The sequence below is a fragment of the Bufo bufo genome, chromosome 3 (genome assembly GCF_905171765.1).
Source record: "Bufo bufo chromosome 3, aBufBuf1.1, whole genome shotgun sequence".
Lineage (NCBI taxonomy): Eukaryota > Metazoa > Chordata > Amphibia > Anura > Bufonidae > Bufo > Bufo bufo.
Window position 1 is genome coordinate 620746120 of NC_053391.1, and position 21788 is coordinate 620767907.

The 21788-nt window shown below is 39.5% G+C and overlaps 1 protein-coding gene across 5 annotated transcripts in view; it reads left to right on the plus strand.

Annotated features, from left to right (window-relative positions):
- The window catches only part of POSTN (periostin), a 75829-nt gene that overhangs the window by 18446 nt on the left and 35595 nt on the right, over positions 1 to 21788 (plus strand). For all 5 annotated transcript variants that reach the window (XM_040426096.1, XM_040426098.1, XM_040426099.1 and 2 more), the window contains exons 3-11: positions 8264 to 8328; positions 11017 to 11174; positions 11264 to 11428; positions 12212 to 12358; positions 12740 to 12881; positions 14813 to 15025; positions 16626 to 16760; positions 18430 to 18578; positions 19254 to 19390. In XM_040426096.1, the coding sequence (XP_040282030.1) occupies positions 8264 to 8328; positions 11017 to 11174; positions 11264 to 11428; positions 12212 to 12358; positions 12740 to 12881; positions 14813 to 15025; positions 16626 to 16760; positions 18430 to 18578; positions 19254 to 19390 (1311 nt within the window). The remainder of the gene's footprint in view (positions 1 to 8263; positions 8329 to 11016; positions 11175 to 11263; positions 11429 to 12211; positions 12359 to 12739; positions 12882 to 14812; positions 15026 to 16625; positions 16761 to 18429; positions 18579 to 19253; positions 19391 to 21788) is intronic.

Consider the following 21788-nt stretch of genomic DNA (forward strand, 5'->3'; position numbering starts at 1 on the left):
TCTTTGTACAGCTCTTAGCCAAAATGGACCAGTGAATGGTAGTATTGGTAATAGTCAAATGTTAGTGTTTGGCTCCTTTCTATGACCCCTTCATTTTGCATCCACATCTAAATTTGTGAATGGGAAATTGGGGCTCCTATTTTTATTTTTTTGTATGGTGGGGTTCCAGAAGTTTGACTCCCAGGCTATCACACTTTTATGATTTATTTGTGCTGCCATAAATACAGCCCCTTTCAATATGCTCTGTTAAGGCATATGGATGCTATAGAAGTGAGTCTGCTCACTACCATCATCTATGAGTCAGAATAGGTTTTAAGAGTGACTCCTCCGCTTCGGGCCACAGCGCCCCTCCATGTACACAATTACTATGGTCAGCCATTTAAATGAGTCTCCAACTGAAGGCCTCTTGTCAATATCAGCTGATTGACGTGCCAGCTTTGTTTAATAAGTGGCTGTCTTGCTGAAACAACTTTTTTTTAAAGACATACTATGTATGCAACCCCCTACTGACTATGTGGCTCCCATAGATTGCCTTAACAGACTAGCGATGCTAAAAAAATATGTTTTTGATTATAATTTGTTTGTATGTCAAATCTTTAAACTAAGCAGGGAAGTTGTACTGTCTATCTGTAAACTATTCTTGCCTTCCCTGTTTGCACGCTATGTTAAATCCTCTCTTCCAACAACATTTTGGTTTGGATTTTTGCCGAGCTTTGCTGTAAATGATGATTTCCAGTAGTACATTACATTAATCTCAGGTAAAATTATTTGAAGACAGTTGCAGAAAGGAGTAAGGTAGTTGGAGAAAGAAGAAGAAGGTTTAGCATGTCAAATGTAAAAAAGAGTTTGTTAAGTACATTCATTGTTTTCTAAAATCTTCATTTATAATTTCTCATTTTTGGTATGTCAAGTGCAGCGGTGTAGGCAAAGATATAAGAAGTACATGTATTATGACGCAGAAGAGGTAGGAGAGGTAGCATTCATATCCAGACTTGATGCTTTGAATAGGGCGTAATGGTCCTCTGCCCCAGACACCAGTATTATAAATGATACTTAGTAGGTGAGGGGGGCTTTTACAGATTTTAATTGAGCCCTTAAAGCTTCAAGTTGCAGACCTGTTTGACCCTATGTAAATCGTGGCCTCCCATGGACTGTGACCCTCTGGACTGCCATTACCTATAGGTACAACAAGTAAACATAGCTGAGAGAACATTTATAGTTGAGGTAACTTGTAAACTACCAAACCTAGGGGTTCACCACTGCTGTAAGGAGGAAATGGTGCACCTAGTGAAAAGAAAATTCCAATCTCTATCTTGGGAATTGGTGTGGTGCCCCAAGCTCAGACTGGGCCATTCTGAATAAAATTCATAATTCTTTGAAATGATAAATGTTTTTCGCAACCCATAAAGATTCATCAATGTGTCCCAGTTGCAGATACTACAGTATGCCATAAATAAGTAAAACTTTTTGGAGTAGGACTACTGGGAGCCTTATGTTAAGTATTAACAGCACTATTGGCCTACTACAATGTGATACTCTGCTTACTGATTGCCATACATAATAGCTACAGATGAGTGAGTCACAAAAAATTTATTTTCCTGATGAGAAAATTTTCTTTTACAGAGCAGTTTGTGCCACATATGAGACAATAGAGGCTGAAATGCTCAAATCTAGAAGTGGAGTGGAAGATTTTAACTTTTGTCACACGCTCAAAAATTAGAATTTTCGGAAAACATTTAAAAATTATATTGAATTTGATTCACATGGTTCTACTTTAAGTCTTCGCTTGAAGCTATTGACAAACGTGCTCATAACTCTAGCTTTTAGCAAAATCTCTTCATTCTACAAATGGTCATCTCTTGCAGAAATAAACTTTAAGAGGTGCTCAAATCGTGTCATGTACTTCAAGGCCACAACGACCTCCACAAGTAGCTGTATGATCTAATGCTTTCACAATCAAAGATCTCAGTTCTCCATTTCATAGTATAAGAATTGCTCCGTAATATGAAGTTTTCCTAAAGAACTCTTCCTACAGACTTTTTTTTTAATATGCAGGAAAGTTTGCTTTATTTGGCCTCTTGCCATCCTAATTGATGTACTGCAGATGTAGCAATGGTGGATATACATTCCTATTTGCGGCTATGGCAGGTTATTTAAGGTCTGACTTGTACATGGGCATGTTGTACATATATTGGAGCATACTGTATGCAAAAAAAGAAGTTCAATGTGTTGTATTCAGTCTGAGAATTCTCTGTATACTGTAACTACCACTTCCAATGAAGCTTGTTGACTACTGATCTACTGGAGGATACATATGCAGAAAACGTTAACTTGACATTGAACTCATTAAAGAGATCCTGTCACCACAGAATACAGTGCAATCTGCAGGCTGAACGTTACAGAGCAGGAGGAGCCAAACAGATTGATGTATAGTTTCATGGGAAAAGATTCAGTAATACTTCTAATGTAGACATTTATATTTAGACATTTAGGGGGTCATTTATTAGGTGTATTTCAGGCGCAGATTGAGCCACAATCTGCGACTTCTCCCCACTTGCGCCAGGTCTAAAAAAGTGGGTGTGGTATGGGTTGGGAAGCGGACAGACTGGCAGCTCAGAAGCTGGCTTACATTTAGAAGCAGCGCTGGATGTGCCGAAGTTATGGAGAGGCCGGCGCCTCTTCATAACTTCGGTGATCCACCGCCAAGGATGGGGCTTTATTAAGTTTTAATAAATTACCCCCTTACTGTATATCCCTTCTTTTTCTAACTTAAATAAAATGTGTCACACATATCCATTTGTCTAATCAGTTTTTTTTTTTCTTATTGCATATTTAATTACTCTATTATCTGAACACGATTATAGGGGCAGCCATCTTGAGCTGTTCCTAACAGCATTTAGATAGCATTAAAAAAAATTGCTTTATAACTGCCCCTTGGGCCATAGACACAATGTCCCATGGGACATTGCTCTATGACCTGTGCATACTGTAGGTCATTGTACAGGGAAAGAATAGATAAGCTTTGAAAATCACCACTCTGAATAGTGGATCCTGTCTTCTCTACACAAAAGTGTCATATGCCATTCTAAAATTGCCTGTAATGATAAGGCTATTTTTCATTCCTCTGGTGTAAAGATGGCAGAGATCAGCATCCCGGAATTCACCAGATCCGGCACTGCCAGATGCGAACGGAATGTCCTTAGGCCCCATCAAGTATAAAAGGTTCCAGAGGAGATCTGTACTCATTCTGGCAAACAAGCGGAGAGTCGGACGGAAAACCCTTGCTGGAGTTTCACTCCAGAGGTGTGAAACTAGGCTACGCAGTAACTGCAGTAAAGTGATATGTACAGACCAAAAAGTGGCGCCTATCTTTAGGCTTAGTGGACAGTGGAAAACGGCAGGATTTTATGTTCTTTGATTAATTATATATATTGACCTGGAAAATTAAAAATAATCTTTCAAAATATATGTTTAAACAATACGTCATTTTCTGATGAGGTGTTATCACTGACTTATGCACAATTATACATAGACTGTTGATAACACCTCCCCCGTGCGCCGATAGCTGTTCACAGAGGTGGTATTTAGTTACAAAAAGCAGAGATATAAATGTATAAGTTACAAGTTTTATTGAATCTTTTCCAACAAAACGACATATCTGCTCAGCTCCTCCTGATCTATACCATGCTGCCTGCGGATTGCATTGCATTTCATGGTGACAGGTCCTCTATAAATGCACAGTGCATTTAACATGTTTTGTGTCAAGTTAATATTTACTACTTTTGTATACCAAGCATGAAATACAAAGTCAAATAGATATCTATTGGCGCAATTTTTGGTTCAGTTTTGCACATCTTGTTCTTGAGAAATCCTCTACACCTAGCTGGACAATGGGACATGGCTTAACAGGAAAGGTCTGGGGCTTTGGGGAAAGGGGTGTAGTCAAATATGCACCATTAAGCACCAAAACTGTGCCATTCCAGTGTAAAATTCTGTTTCAAACTAAAGCAATTAAGTAAGCAATAATTAGTATAAAGCTAGACAAAAGTCTTTATCCCTGCACCCAATATACCATCCAGTCTGAGCCACTGTGATAAATCTGGTGCAGGACTAGACTGCCTGTCACCTATAGGATTAGTAAAGCTGCTACTGTTTATTCTGTTCTTTTGTCATCCAAGAAGGCACTGTGTGCCATACACCTGATAGGAAGGCTTCACACAAACAGCTGACTGTGTTGGAGGAAAATTCACAAGACTATGCATTTGCTCTGAAGTGGTCATTGCAGGGGTAGTGTAATATTACATGTCAGTCATTCAGGCAAGACCTTCCTTAAAATAAATGGACAGCTTGAGTCTGCCAGAACATGAGCAGCTGCTTTTCCATTCTGGCTAATAGAGATTCCCACTGTGTCTGCATATATCCTGGAAAGAAGTTGTCCTTATGTACTCCTGCTAAATCAATTACTTTTTTTTATATTTTTGACTTATGACTCATCAGTCATTGAATGATATGTACACCTTTTGGAGGCAGGGTTTTTTATTATTGCATTTCACAGATTTTGGGGCAAATTTTTTTTTTCAATCGGTCTTTATTAAAAATATTGAGCCGTTTAGCTGTGAAAATTGTACTTTTTACTTTGTGTGCCGGTCATCTAATAATAACCCTTATCTCTAATTTACTAAGAGGTCATAAACATTTATTTAACCCACATTATTATCAGTAAGATAAAAACTGAGCTATAATGAGTGTTTATAATGTCAGTGAGCTTGCTGACTAAGCAGAGAGAAAATTCAGATCTCTCTTTCAGAGCATCTCAGCCTTGTACAGAAAAAGGGCTCCATATTTGTAATAAAGACCAATAAAAAAATATTTTGGGCTAAAAATTTGTGTTGGGTGCGAATATTTTAATCGCAAATTTTAATCGCGAATATCACCACTTTGAGAAATTGCGAATATTTAGAATATAGTGCTATATATTCGTATTCTCGAATATTCTAGATTTTTTTCATCATTAACCTCCCTTCTTGCTTGTGGGCCAATGAGAAGGCTGCAGTGTCTTTGTCTGAGCTTAGCAACATCCCTAGCAACCAATAGGAAAGTTGCCTACCCCTATATAAGAACCTCCCCAGCAGCCATTTTCTGTAGTTTTATGGAGTCCTGAGAGAGAGAGAGCAGTGTCATTGCTGTGCTCTGTGCTTTACTGTTTAATTACATTAGATAGTCAGTTAGCTCATATATATAATACAGATAGTTAGTGGGAGATAGTCAGTGTAGGTTATATCCTGATATAGTGTAGCTGATAGGTTATAGTGCAGGGTGTTAGGTCGTGTTACAATATATAGTGCACCAATCAGTAATATGTAGTCAGACCTGCTTAAATGTGAAGTTGCACGTATTGATCATAAATATGCGCATCATTATTTGCCGATTTGCGCAATCGCGAATATATTGGAGCACTCTATCTGCATCTAAAGCTATTGTAATGTTCTGCCACGCCAACCATTTTCTCCAGTCTTAGGAAACTTCTAGCAGCTTGAAAAATGTAAAAACAGTGACCCACGCCTGTATAGCAATATGCACATATTACATTGCCGATTTTCTCAATCAAGGAAATAATCGTGAATTCTCGAACATATGACGAATATTCGCAAAATATTGCAAATTAGAATATTGACCCTGCTGCTCATCACTACTCAAAATTAGTACAATGCAATAATAAATAAAAAAAATTGCCCTCAAAGGTGTACATAGCCTTTAAAAGAGACTGGATAAAATAATATAACCTGTTCTGTTTTGGGTAAAATGCAATAAAAGAAAAATGAGATGGAAGAAATGGTGCAAATTCAGGTAAATTGATTAAAATGGAGCATGTGATGGTAATCTTAAATCATAATCTTGTACAGGATTTTGGTATTAGATAGGTCATCAGTATCAGATTGGGGGGCATTCCAACACCCTGCACCCCTGGCAATTAGATATTACTGTGTAGCTCCGTGCTGGAATTTGGCGATGGAACTACACAGATCTGTCCATTAAGTAGTAGAAAGAACTGGTATTTGCAGCAAAGCTCCCATGAAGTGAATGCAATGTACCAGAAAGCGACAAGGTAACAGCTGACTTGCAGGGGTGAGGTGGTATCTGACCCCCACTGATCTGACATTGATGACCTATCCTGTAGATATTCTATCAATATCAAAATTCTGCACAACTTCATGGGTATGTTAGATATTTTTCAAGCAGTGCTTTATAACTGTTGCACATGTACGCAGTATTTTAGGCCAAAACATGGTTCAGATTTTTATTATATTTGGCAAATATTATACACATCTCTTTGTTTAGGCAGTTTTCAGAAGTGTTATGGTAGGCAGCACAAGAAATAATAATATGCAATTTAAAATCACTGTGAATAGAAGCACTGCTGAGATGAGCGTTTCCAACTTTGATCGATTTGCAAGGAAGAAATTGATGCAATGTCTAAATAATCTTCATGAACTATATTTCTACACTCAGCAATTTTAAATTTTGTGCTATGGGAGATACACTGCTCAAAAAAATAAAGGGAACACTTAAACAACACAATGTAACTCCAAGTCAATCACACTTCTGTGAAATCAAACTGTCCACTTAGGAAGCAACACTGAGTGACAATCAATTTCACATGCTGTTGTGCAAATGGGATAGACAACAGGTGAAAATTATAGGCAATTAGCAAGACACCCCCAATAAAGGAGTGGTTCTGCAGGTGGTGATCACAGACCACTTCTCAGTTCCTATGCTTCCTGGCTGATGTTTTGGTCACTTTTGAATGCTGGCGGTGCTTTCACTCTAGTGGTAGCATGAGACGGAGTCTACAACCCACACAAGTGGCTCAGGTAGTGCAGCTTATCCAGGATGGCACATCAATGCGAGCTGTGGCAAGAAGGTTTGCTGTGTCTGTCAGCGTAGTGTCCAGAGCATGGAGGCGCTACAAGGAGACAGGCCAGTACATCGGGAGACGTGGAGGAGGCCGTAGGAGGGCAACAACCCAGCAGCAGGACCGCTACCTCCACCTTTGTGCAAGGAGGAACAAGAGGAGCACTGCCAGAGCCCTGCAAAATGACCTCCAGCAGGCCACAAATGTGCATGTGTCTGCTCAAACGGTCAGAAAAAGACTCCATGAGGGTGATATGAGGGCCCGACGTCCACAGGTGGGGGTTGTGCTTAGAGCCCAACACAGTGCAGGACGTTTGGCATTTGCCAGAGAACACCAAGATTGGCAAATTCGCCACTTGCGCCCTGTGCTCTTCACAGATGAAAGCAGGTTCACACTGAGCACATGTGACAGACGTGACAGAGTCTTGAGACGCCGTGGAGAACGTTCTGCTGCCTGCAACATCCTCCAGCATGACCGGTTTGGCATTGGGTCAGTAATGGTGTGGGGTGGCATTTCTTTGGAGGGCCGCACAGCCCTCCATGTGCTCGCCAGAGGTAGCCTGACTGCCATTAGGTACCGAGATGAGATCCTCAGACCCCTTGTGAGACCATATGCTGGTGCTGTTGGCCCTGGGTTCCTCCTAATGCAAGACAATGCTAGACCTCATGTGGCTGGAGTGTGTCAGCAGTTCCTGCAAGACGAAGGCATTGATGCAATGGACTGGCCCGCCCGTTCCCCAGACCTGAATCCAATTGAGCACATCTGGGACATCATGTCTCGTTCTATCCACCAACGTCACGTTGCACCACAGACTGTCTAGGAGTTGGCAGATGCTTTAGTCCAGGTCTAGGAGGAGATCCCTCAGGAGATCGTCCGCCACCTCATCAGGAGCATGACAGGCGTTGTAGGGAGATCATACAGGCACGTGGAGGCCACACACACTACTGAGCCTCATTTTGACTTGTTTTAAGGACATTACATCAAAGTTGGATCAGCCTGTAGTGTGTTTTTCCACTTTGATTTTGAGGGTGACTCCAAATCCAGACCTCCATGGGTTGAAAAATTTGATTTCCATTTTTTTATTTTTGTGTGATTTTGTTGTCAGCACATTCAACTATGTAAAGAACAAAGTATTTCAGAAGAATATTTAATTAATTCAGATCTAGGATGTGTTATTTTTGTGTTCCCTTTATTTTTTTGAGCAGTGTATATATATAGAGAGAGAGAGAGAATGATTCATTATGAGTGCAGTGAAGTCATTGAATTACTGTACTTTGTACAATGTAAATGATGGGGGACAGGTTTCATGCTTATTGGGACCTTTATTTATACATTTCTTCTTTTAAACAGCACTGTCCTTTATGAATGCTGCCCTGGCTACATGAAAATGAATGGTCAACCGGGATGTCCTGCAGGTATGGCAATTATTTTATAAGGCTAGTTTCACATCTGCAGCTGTCCTCTCTGGCAGGGAGAGAGAAAGAACAGCCTGCTGAAGTTCTCAGATTCCAGCGTTATCGGCTAATGATACCTGCCCGCCAGACCCCATTGACTATAATGGGATCTGGAAGAGAACGGGCCGCTATCCGGCAAATATTCCGTTAATTGGCCCGACAAAAACTGCTGCATGCAACAGTTTTTGTCCGGCAGATTCCTGGCATTCAATGCCAGAACAGCCCGCCGGTGAGGACAGCCTCAGATGTAAAGCGTACGTTTCTGTATTGTACCTAATGAATTATCTGTCTGCTCCTCCTGCCTTTCTTTTATTGTTGGCAATGTTTCTTCGCTTGTTATATAGCTTAGGCTACTTTCACACTAGGGTTTAAGTTTTCAGGTATTGAGTTCCGTCATAGGGGCTCAATACCAGAAAAAAACGCTTCAGCTTTGTCCCTATTCATTGTCAATGGGGACAAAACTGAACTGAACAGAATGGAGTGCTCCAAAAGTCATTCCATTCTGTTTAGTTGCGTTCCCAGACCGGAGAGCAAACCGCAACATTTGTATTTTGCTTTCTGTTCTGGATGCGGAGCAAGACGGATCCGGCATGACCCCCAATGCAAGTCAACGGGGACGGATCCGTTTTCTCTGACACAATAGAAAATGGATCCGTCCCCCATTGACTTATAATGGAGTTAATGACGGATCCGTCTTTGCAATGTTAAAGATAATACAACCGGATCCGTTCATAACGGATGCAGATGGTTGTATTATCAGTAACGGAATTGTTTTTGCAGGACCCTGACTGTTCCAGGAAAAACGCTAGTGTGTAAGTAGCCTTAGTACTCTCAGTTCCCTAGTATTAAAGTGATAATTTCCTGGACCACGGAAGTCTGACAGTTAACATCGTCATAATTCCACAGTGACTCAATCTTTCCAACTATGTAAATGTCCACATAATTACTGACTCATGTCTTGTTAAATCCAGCAGAATGGGGCTTATGGGATCGTTGTCCTTAGTATCAACTTTTGTTTCCACAGTGTTAATGGTCATTAATCAACTACCAAGGCAAAAAGATTTACTTTTCACTTAACAGATGTTCTAAATGTTGGCAAGAATTTTGCTTTGTATTGAATGATTTTATTAATCAGTTGTCAGAATTTGCTTGTATTGCCTGCTTGATCAGAATGGGTAGGGCATTTAATTAGGGTATATCATTGTTGAAATAATGAGATGCAACTGATTTAGTTTGTTGAATGCTGTGATTGAGAAGAATGACCCATATTTACCAATGTCTTTGCACCTAGGCCTTGTTGCAAAATGTGCCAAATATGACACAATTTGCCACATCTAGTTTTAGTAAAACAAAGTGCACCTACCTCTTGGAGGGGGCATGGCTTTGCAGGAAATGGGGATTGGCCTAAGAGGTGCCAATATTTTAGCACAAAATTCTGTTGAAGAATTAACCATCCAATACATAAAGTTATACAAAAGTAGCTACAGTAGCCTTGCACCAAATGTTTCATACAGCATGAGCCACAGCGACAAATCTGTGTAACTTTATGCTGTCTACAGTGTTAGTAAATCTGCCCGAATACTTCCCATATGTCATTAGGTTTTGGGCAATGAAAAGCTATTTTCAACTTTGCAACCATTTTTCTATTTCTCCAGATTGTCTTTATTAACATATCTTACCATTTTGTGCCATCATCTGTTACTCAGACGTGTGTGTCTCCAGGGCAACAGACTACAAATAAACCCTATGTAGTCTGATCTTGCAGTCATACTACCTTCCATCAGTTACCATGTCTTGCTAATGCAAATTTGAATGGTTAGCAAGAAGAACGAAATAGAATGACTGCAGGATCGGGCTACACATGGTTTGTTTTCATAACGATACATTGGCTTACATAGGAGCTATGCGATACAAAACGGCAGAATATTTTAAATCAAGATTATTTGAAATGTTACCTTTCTTAATTTTAGATCCATTGGAACAGTAAAATAAAATTTGTTGTGGAGGTTGTCACAGTTTTTAAAGTATTAGCCTCGAATAATGTTTGGCCCAGTTTTCTAAAACCCCAAAAATGTTGGTAAAACTGTTCTTTTTTTGGCTCTGCAGTGATGACTATCCCACCGGATCACTGCAGCCAATCAATAGCCTCAAAATTCACTTGGGGTGGTTGAGCATGACATCACTACATGCAGTGTTACAGCGATGATATCCGCAACCAACCCACATGATCACTAAGAACAGTGACCAGCTGCAGCAAAATATGTGGAGTAGTTGGGAATATTATGGTTGCAATGGTGAGACAAAAAACAGTGAGGAGCACCAGAGCAGAAACTGTAGCAGGGGAAGAAAGGCTACTTTTTTTTATTTTTTATAATGGTCCCTACCTTTACTTAGTGGTGATTGTTGTCTGGCTTTTATTTGTATGCATTGGGTGAAGGGAGAAGAAGTGCTCCCCTCATGAATTCTTCATGGTATATCATAGTGCATCTTCTCCAATTAGCACTATTGTTATATTGCAAGAAGACTTGTAAACCCCTATGACATACTGTAGTTACTTGGGTAAGATTGCAAACTATGTAAGACTCACATATATGCTTCTAATTCCATGCACAAAAACATTCATGCATTTATTTTTCCCTTCTAAATCAGTTGCTCCTATTGACAATGTGTATGCTACTCTTGGAATCGTGGGAGCCACATCAACACAAGATTATTCTGATCGGTCAGACCTGAGGAAGGAGATAGAAGGAGTTGGTTCCTTTACTTTCTTCGCACCCAGCAATGATGCATGGGACTTGTTGGAACCTGTAAGCACATTTATTGATATTGATACATATGATAGATCAATAGAAATAAAAAGCACATTTTTTAAAATGTTTTTAAATTTACCTTTCAGGAGATTCGTTCATCACTGCTCAGCAATGTGAATATTGAGTTGCTTAATGCTCTCCATTTCCACATGCTGAACAAGAGAATGCTGACTAAAGATCTCAGAAATGGAATGACTGTAACCTCCATGTTCAACAATCAGCCTCTTCTGATAAACCACTATACTAATGGGGTAAGTGTAACACCATCACCCTTATACATGTCGTTTTTATAATTTGGTTATACAAATTTATATTTCACAGTTCTTAATTACTTCCATCTTAGAGGGAAAGAATTGTTAGTATATGACATATTATTTAAATGGCTGTTTTATTGCAATCATTTTTTTATCCATAAAAAAAAATATATATATATAAATATTTCCATTTTTACATTGACCACTTGAACAATTACAGTAGACTAATGTTTCCTATTCAGTGTAGCTTACTTGTCAGTTTTGCTGTATAGGTTGAGGCACAATTATGAGAGTCATCTCATTATCATTATGTACTGTTGGAGGTTTAGATAAGGCCGGGCAATAACACGATATACACTGCAAGTCTCTGTATGCATCTTTTCTATCACTCTCAACTCTTGGGTGAAGAAGAGGAAAAGCCGTGCACCGTGCACCGTGCACCGTGCACCATCACTTCCAGAAGACTGTGACTATTAGTTTGCTTATCAATTGACTACTGTTCTTTTCTGCTGCCCATAAGGCACCCATAATCTTCTCTACTGTCTATACAGATAATACAAAAAGTACATACATTTTTAATATGGCCACCATAGGGTACGTTAAAAAATTGGTACATTTAAAAAAAATAATAAACACGTACTTTTTCTTCTATACCCTAACAAATAAATAATTAAATTACAAGACATTTTCTTTAAAGGTCATTGAGTATATTTTAAGGGTTCTTAAAGGTCCTGTACATTTTAACTATGTAATCCTCCTTTCTTCTATCTGTTATTGCAGATTGTTACAGTAAACTGTGGAAGAATAATCCATGGTAACCAGATTGCCACCAACGGTGTTGTTCATGTGATTGATCGTGTCGTGACAGCTGTGGGAAACACCATTGAGGACTTTGTTGATTCTGAAGATGATTTGTCATCTCTTCGAGTAGGTTTCCTAAAGTAAATAGAGGGCTGCGCCGCTGCATCCTCTTCTTAGAATATTTTTCTAAGTAGTTTACTGAGTTTATAGAACTCTCGGTTTGTGTTTTTATATGGTTGTACCTGGTTCATCTCACAGTTCTTCAGGGCACACTGAGGTGTTTAGGATGGAATACACAATCTTTAGAAAGAAGTGTATTGTAAAATATCCTCTGTACAGTGTCCTTCATTAGGAAGACTACAACTTGATTTTGTAGGAGGCAGAGAGTTAAAATCTATATGCTATCTATTCATGCTATGTTGATTTCAATATGTATTATTCCAGCCAGAGAAGGATGACAAACATTGGACGAGGAATATTAAAATACTATCCTATTTACTTTTTCAGGCAGCTGCTATTGCTTCAAATGTAATGGAAAAACTCGGAAAACCTGGACATTATACCCTGTTTGCTCCAACTGATGAGGCTTTCAAGAAACTTCCACGTAATGTTCTTGAGAGAATTATGTCTGACAAGAAAGCAGCTGAGGGTATGTATGAGGAGGATATAGCCAGGGCTGATGGAGCACTAGGAAGCCTGAGCAGATACCCAAGGATGAAGTAGACAGGGGGCCACTTTGTTGCTTAGGTGCTAATATACAACTGGATCTCAATATAGCCAATGTTTCAAAATTATACTATTGTTAGTATGCCATAGTTAATCAGTAATCTTGTAATATTATTGGTATGTCATTAAAGGGGTTGTCCCATCTGGACATTTATGGCATATTGATAGGATATGACATAAATCTGCTATAGGTAAAGGTGCCACCTTTGGAACTTGCTCCAAGTCCTTGTCTCAAAAATGAGGCCAGAATATGAACACCCAACATCCTCTCTATTTGATGCTATGGGAGAGAACACTCAACTATTTTCATAAGTCCCACAACAGTGGATGGAGATCTTCACACATGTTCTCCATTGACATCAGGGGCCCCCTTCTTCAGATATGACTGGGCCCTAGAGGTAGAACCCACACCTATTGGAAATCACATTTCTTATTGATATGCATAAAATGGGACAACTCTGTTAAAGGTGTTGTCTGAGTGTTTAATGCTGATGACCAATCTTAAGGATAGATCATCAATATCTGATTGTGTGGGTTTGACTCCCTGCCAATCAGCTCTTCCTAGGCCAGTGATGTCACAGTTATCAGTCACATGTTCTAGTTGCCACTCAGTCCCAATCAAGTGGAGAGGCTGTGCTCCAATATCAAGCACAGCTGCTAGCACAAGAGGGCTTCAGCACTCACTAGAGCGCCGTGGCCTATTCACACATCTGATCGGCAGTGGCCCAGGGTGTTGGACCTCCACTGATTGGATACTAGTGACCTATTCTGAGGTCATCAGTATTAAATACTCCAAAAGCTCCTTTAATTATGTTAGTCTAAATTTGAACTAGTAAGTGATCTCAAAATTTTGGTAACCCAATGATTTTACAAGTTATACTGTAAAGTGAAATGGAAAGCTTAGACAGTAGATTTTTGAAGTAAAATTATTTCTATTTTCATAATTATGTGGAGTATAATTTGCTAGGTAAATAATGACATGGAACCATTCAGTGCATGTGTCAATTGCATCTTAATTAGTCATCATCGAAGATAAAGTGTATAAAATAAATCAATTTCATCATATTACCAAGTCTTAAATAACATGCAGTGATGCGTATTAAATTGTCACGATAGGTAAGTAAGCGGGGAAATAACCAAACACGGGAAAACAAACAGAACAAATGACTAGGCCCAAAAGCTAGGGAGAAAAGGGTCACCTCCTAGCGATCCCTAAAAGCTTTCCCTAAACTGCTGTGCCCATGTGCATATCCTTAGGGTGGATATGCACATGCCCTCGTGTCTAAACCTAAACACCCCGGGGCAAACCCTAAGCAGCAGGGAAAAGGTAAGAGGCAACCTGCTTCTTCAAACCAGGAGGAAGCAAGCGTCTCCCTAGAGGCCTAGATAAAACACACAAAGGAAAATGAAGGAGAGGACTTCTCTTGAGCACAGCTGGAGCAGACGATCCACCACAAATCAAGAGCTCCCAGGAAAGATCTATAACCCACACAGGACACTGGGGGAAGGAGGGATAAATAGCCTCACTAACAATGAAACACAGTACACCTGAGGGGAGGTGGATCCAGCTCAAACCCAAATCAAAACAAACAAAGAAGTCAGACATGTGCAGCAAGTCTGACAGATCTCCGCACATTCACAGGGCAAGGCGTGACACAAATAGGATAATTACATATTAATTGTATTACTGTAGATTCAGTAAATTTGAGAATGCTGTGCTTTCGTTGGCAATATATAAGATACAGTATATTCCAAAATCAGAAATGTAACCTCTGGCACAGCAAGTTTTTCCAAATTGTACTTACACAGTGCCAATTTCCTTTGTTTTTGTACATCATTATGTATATATTTCAGCTCTGGTTAACTTCCACATCTTGGACACTGTTCAGTGTTCTGAGGCCATAATGGGTGGAGCAGTTTTCGAGACCCTGGAAGGAAGCTCTCTTGAGATTGGATGTGATGGAGACAGTTTAACTGTGAATGGCAAGAAGCTGGTGAACAGGAAGGATATTGTCACAACCAATGGTGTTATTCACCTGATTGATGAGGTTCTCATCCCTGATTCTGGTAAGTGTCAAGTCTTTACTGTAAAACTAAACTTACTGTAGAAGTAAATCCTCAAACCTAGTCGAGGTACCGTACCTATTGACACTAATTAAATCCATAGCAATTACAACAAATGGAGACTTTAAGACCTCAAACATACAAAAAAGCCAAGTGTACGGACACTAGCAGTACACAGAGCAATAGCAGTTGTGTATGGTAGAGCCAAGGCACTCCATGTGTGAATATATGGGTCATCCATACTACAATACAGTGGCGTAACTAGAAATGACTGGCCCCATAGCACATTTTTGAACAAGCTCCCTCCCCAACTTTTTCACTATCCCCTCATCTAGTGAAACTAACACTCCTGTGGCTAGTCAAAATCGTTCCCTTAGACCAGGCTTAACAGCCACTCCATCCGTTTTCTGCACATAGGTACTGTACAGATGTAGTCAAGCTGAACCTAACTCTGATAACACATGGCACAGTTTTGTCAGTTATCTTGTGATAAAAGCCATTGAAATCTATTGAAAAGTTAGTTATCTTTTTCTTGCCATTCTTTACCTAAAGGGGTTCTCCAGGAATTAAAAAAATAAAAATACTTAAATATTCTTTTATAATAAATATATTCACAAATACCTTTCATTATTAGGAGAAATAAAATGTCAGTACACACAAAACCTGTCGTCCTAATCACACAGGAGGACAAGTTACTGCACCACAATGAGCCATAGTGCTGCCTCATCCTCCTCTCTGCTCTGCTTGCCAGGAATCATGATCCTGAATACAGGTGAATCTCTGTGGGAATGGAGATGATGAGGAGACATGAGAGAAGACTGAGGTGTAGTAATGAGCAGCAGCACTTGTTTACAGTCTCCATTACCACAGTCTGTCCTGTCCGTCCTCTCTGTACTTCATGTCTGCTCATGAACTAAATTCCCCAGAGATTCAGCTACAGTTCTTATCATCTGTATTCAGGATCATAATCCCTAACAAGTAGAGAGGAAGATGAGGCATCTCTTTAGCTCAGTGTTGTAAAGTAACTTGTCCTCATGTGTGATCAGGACAGGTTTTGTGTGAACTGGTGGGCAGCGGCCATTTTGTTTCCCCTGATGATCACTCCCCAGACAAAACAAGCCATTATAAATAATGAAAGGTAATTGAGAATATATTTATAATAAAGTAATATTTAAGTATTTTCATTTTCTTAATTCCAGGAGAAACCCTTTAATACATTAACCAGCAAGTTTAGCTCGGCTGCATCTGTATATACTGTATGTCATTGTATCTAGTGTCACTATATATAATGTCATTGTATAATACTGTTGAGGGGGCCCTGGGTGGGCCCTTTCTGAGTTCGGGCCCCATAGCAGCCGCTTCTCATGCTTCCACTATAGCTACGGCTCTGCTACAATATAAGAAGCATGCACAGGAACATGCCACATTTTGTTTTCCTCACAGTCCATAATTATGTGAAAATGTTCTCCATATGCTTGGCAAGTGATACTGCATATGAGGCATTGTCACAAATACATTTATTAACTTGAATTAAACAAATGTGAAATAAAAGCAAGACTAGTGGAATGTAAAGGACTAATTCAATTTGCATTAATCATTTCAGCAAAGCAAGTCCTGGAACTTGCAGGAAGCCGACAGACCACTTTCACTGATCTCATGGCACAAATGGGATTGGCAGCCGCCTTGAGACCAGAGGCAGAATACACTCTCCTTGCTCCTTTAAATGATGCTTTCTCTGGTAAGTATAACATAAGTATATACTTAAAAGTAACTAAATATGGCTTTCTGCCAGCAGATCTCACTGCTATAAATGTGTCTAGGAAAGGCCATTTATATCAATTAAAGATAGTTCAAGAGCAGGTTAAAGGACTACTATATTAATGATATCTATAAAGAAAAATATATCTATATATCTATAGAGAATTGGGGGTGCTCCCCTAGTGTAACTCCTTCAACAGTGAAATATCCACAGTACAATAAGCTCTTTGCCGGAGTAAGTTGTGCACCCTAAGCACAACATTAGATAATGGCACAAGCATTCCTTCGGGGAGAGAGACCAGGCCGCTGCACCTTCCTAACAGAACCATCCATCAGGAGCTGGAACAGAGTAAGAAGAGGTAAGTGTAAAAAATAGTGAAACTCCGGGCGCTGCACTAGTGTCTTGTAAAACTGTATTTATTTGTAAAAAAAAACAAACATAAAAATGCAAAATAAAATAGCTACGCATTTCAGCGGCGTACGGCCGCCTTCCTCAGGCTTACAATAAACAAACATTAAGATATTTTATTTTGTATTTTAATGGTCTAATAATTACCATTTCACAAGACACCAGTGCAGCACCCGTAGTTTCCCCATTTTTAACACCTACCTCTTCTGGCTCCCGGTTCATATTGGCCCTTGGGCGATAAAATCTCAGTGGGCCCCCTTGTGGCATTTTGGCACTGAACTGCAGGGTTATAATTTGCATGGCTGTGTAATATGGACACCATGGGGGTCATTTACTATGCTGAAATACACCAAAATAAGGCTTATTTCAGGTGCAGAAGGTTGTGCCGCTATCTGCGACTTCACTCCACTTACGCCAGGTCTAAAATTGTGGGCGTGGTGTGGGGCAGGGAAGGGGACGGGCCGAAATGCCTGTCTCATTTACCGTTTTCTACGCCCGTTGTAGGCGTAGAAAAAGGTCTAAATATTAGACAGCTTAGAAGCTGGCTTACATTTAGAACTGATGCTGTATGTCCGAAATTATAGAGAGGCCGGTGCTTCCTTATAACTTCGGCGGATCCACCACCTGCGCAGAGGCTTATTAAGACCGGCGTTTAAAATGCCCCGGCGTCTAAAATGCCGGTCTTAATAAATGTGCCCCTATATGTAATATGGACACTATACTGTATGTAGTCATTTTTGCATATTGTGTATAAGTATTATTTAACACTGTATAGCCATAATAGTATTTAGGTACTACATGGCTGTATTGTGCAGATTTTGTATGGAAGTGTTATCTGACAGTAAATGACAGGTAAAGGTGCATATATATATATATGACAAATTTCAGACCAGGCTGGGCTCACTGGCAGATGAACTATGCCTTAAGAATATGTACAGTTCACAAGAACATCTGTTATTTTAAGTACAGTCATGATCTTGTGGCGTCCTACAGTTGGGTTACAGGCGTTCACTTGGACAACTCAGCACACTGAAATCAACAAAAGAAATTATTTCAAGAACTGTTAAACAAACATATCTAATGGTGTATGTCAAAGAGCTCTCCACTCCCTGTCCTGAGGGCTATGATACTTCAAATAAGGTCACCATGTTGTGTGAGATCAGATAAAGTCTCTGGAGTAGACAAATTAAGATACTTCAGATCTGACTGAACTGTATTTATTACCTTTCCATCCTTGTAGATGAGACACTGAGAATGGATCAACGTCTTCTTAAGCTGATTCTGCAGAATCATATTATCAAGCAAAAGTTTGTCCTTAATGGTCTTTACAATGGACAAACCCTTGAAACCCTTAATGGAAAGACTCTGAGAGTGTTTGTGTACCGCACTGTAAGTGTTTCCTATTATCACATTCTGTTTCAGTGGTATACCATATATTACATCGGTGACTGCTTGTGTATGTTTTTTAATAGGCCTATAAGGACTTTTTTGTCCTCTGACTTCACCTATGCCTAGACAACTGAGCATCAAATGTTAAAAGGGTTGTCCGACCCCCACAGCAATTTTTTTTATGGCCCCAATATTGCTTAGGTTAAGAAAACAAAGCCATTTACTTAAAGGGGTTATCCAATAGTATAAAAACCCCAAAAATGCCTGGGGCTCCTCCTATAGATGATACTTACCCGCGTCCCTCCGGATCTCTGCATGGCCACCGCTGCATCTCCCTGTTGCGCGGATCAAAACATCCGGTGACAGGGGGAGCAGCCAACATCAGGCGCCATGGTGACCATCACAGCCTACTATTGGCTGCTTTTCCCATCGCCGGATGTTTTGATCGAGAGAGATGCGGGTGCCAGGTAAGTATCGTCCTGAGCAATGTTGTGGCTATAACTAAAATTGCTTTGGGGGTTGGACAATCCCTTTATGCAATGTTTTCTTGATTGTTCTAGATAGCATTAACATGTCTAACAGAAATATGACTATATATTATGCTATTATAAGTTGCAGAACAGAAGCATGTTCTAACAGTTTTTAATAGTTTTGTTTTTTTTGCATTAATTTTAGGCTGTGTGCATTGAAAATTCCTGCATGCTTCGTGGAAGCAAAGAGGGACGAAATGGTGCCATTCACACATTCATGGAAATAATCAAGCCAGCTGAAAAGTCATTCTTTGATATCATCAGCCTTGATAAACGTTTCAGGTAAATTCAAGAAAAATGTTTTTTTTACTTTGTTTTTTTAATATCCAAAAATGTTCTATGCTCATCCCTGTCCTCTACTGATGATTGATGCTCCCATTATCAATGTTAAATGTGCTATTAGAGATTTTAAAAAGTCTTTTTTTTTTTCATAAAAACAGCCATTTAATTGAATGAGCTGCAATACCAGTGACCAGACACTGGACCTGCTTTAAATTTAGAGGGGCCCAATCTAGCAATACCATGATACATTTATATACATACAATATACATTTATTTCCATGCAGCTAAGATTTGCTAATTTATAATTTTCTCATAGATCTTCAGTTCATACCTTATAATAAGGACATTAGTACCATAGATGCAGCCCATGAGAAGAGGAAGCCCAACTCAGATGACCCCTTCCCCTCTTCTCTTCCAAATGGGCTGTGTGAGCCTTCGTAAGGCTTCCCCATCCTCAATTACAGCAACAATAGTAACCAAGTATGCATGGCAGAACGTTTATGTATCTTACATTCCTACAATGGATAGACAGGGAGTAGAGGAAGTCAATAATTGATGGCATATGCTGCACATATCTTCAGACATATCTTGATACTTCTGGGTCCCTTGATATTACTTACCCTTGGTCTTTTTTTGAAATGCTGTAACCCATTGTATAGGATTTATACGCAATTTATAAATAAGGAATCTATCAAGCATGATAATATTACTGTGCAGTTATCAGGATTGCATTTCTTGGCACCAATGCTGTCATGTGTCAATGTAGACCATTGGTGGCTCAAGAGTTGGAGGCAACTTTGGTTCTTTCAACCTCTGTAGCCATGCCATACAGTAGTATTTCTTAGACTTAGGGTGGGTTCACATCATGCTTTTGCCATCTGTTTAACATACAGTAAAGTTGCACAAAGGTTACACAAGCAGATGCATCCATTAACATAAATCTAACTTAAATTTAGATACGCTTAAAGAGGACCTTTCATGTTTTTTTTTTTTTAGTTTAGATAAATATCTTTACTTGCGGGTTACTGGCTGATGCTGCCACCCTGTCAGTTTTTCTTTCAAATATCGCTCCTACACCCCACTGTGCCCCCCTGCAGTTTTCCCACTCTGTATGTTAATACTGAGCATCGGTACAGGGAGGAGGAGACGTCAGGGTTTCTCAATGGGCGTCTCCTTCTCCCTGGCTGTGATGCTCTTCGCTGTGATTGGATCGCGGCACAGCCAGGGAGAAGGAGACGCCCATTGAGAAACATCTTCAGTGAGGGAAAAGAGTACATGAATATGTGACCAGAGCCATGTCTTCATAAATAAAAGCATTTCTTTTCAGTTAAATAAAGGTTCGGTACATGAGGTCATGTGCTGGAAAAGAAAGCATCTATTTTAGATCTGCCGACTGTGCAGTTTTCATTAGTAATTTCAGTGCAGGTTTATGAAATGTTTATTAAACCACAAGCCATCTGGCGTACAGCTATCAGGCCGGTTTTAAAGCTTACTTCATCTAGGTTTGGCATAACTATATTAAAAGCTTTGGTTTGTGGGTTTCTGGTTTACACAGAATATAGGATGGATGGATGGATGGATAGATAGATAGATAGATACTGTAGATAGATAGAATATAATATATGTATTGTAATCTTTTGTAGAATAGAAGCTTCATATTTTGCTTCTTAAAAATACATCTGACTAATAAGACACCAACAGTGCCTTCTTGCATGCAGTGGCACAGTTCTTTGAGTTCTAATGTGGATAACACATGTAGTTATCCAGCAACCAGTTCACCACATTTGTGATTAACTTTTCTTATCTACATAGTCTTTTCAACTGTTTCATTCTGGAAGATTATCTACTAGAGATGAGTGAATTTCTTGAAATTAGTTTCTAGTTCAATTCTAACTAAATTGGTCAAAAATTTTCATTTTGTCCTGGAATGATTACACCTGATTCATAAGTGTTCCAATTGTCCAGAAAATTGGTATATGACACTGTGAGGTCTTCTATGACTCATATGTTTTCTCTCTTCTCTTTCTAGCTTTCCAAATGTTTTCTCCACCCCCCCATTTAAGGTCTTTAACGTAATGACAGCAATAGTAATTAATGTCAGTGTGACATCTGACATATATTGCTATTAATAAACGCATGGTTGATGGTGTTAACAAATAGCCTGTTTAAAAAACACACCACACCATTGCATTGTTATGCTTTTTTTCAAATAAAAAACATTCCATAAATTATTCCTTATTGGGGTAGATGCCTTGAGGTGCTTAGACACACATATGGTAGTATTGGAAAAATCAGGGGCTTGTTCTGAACAAGCATCCAAAAATATACCCATTTTTGGGAGCAGTGCAGTGGAAAACCTCACTGACAAAGCAGAAGATGTGCATCAATTTAGGGGTAG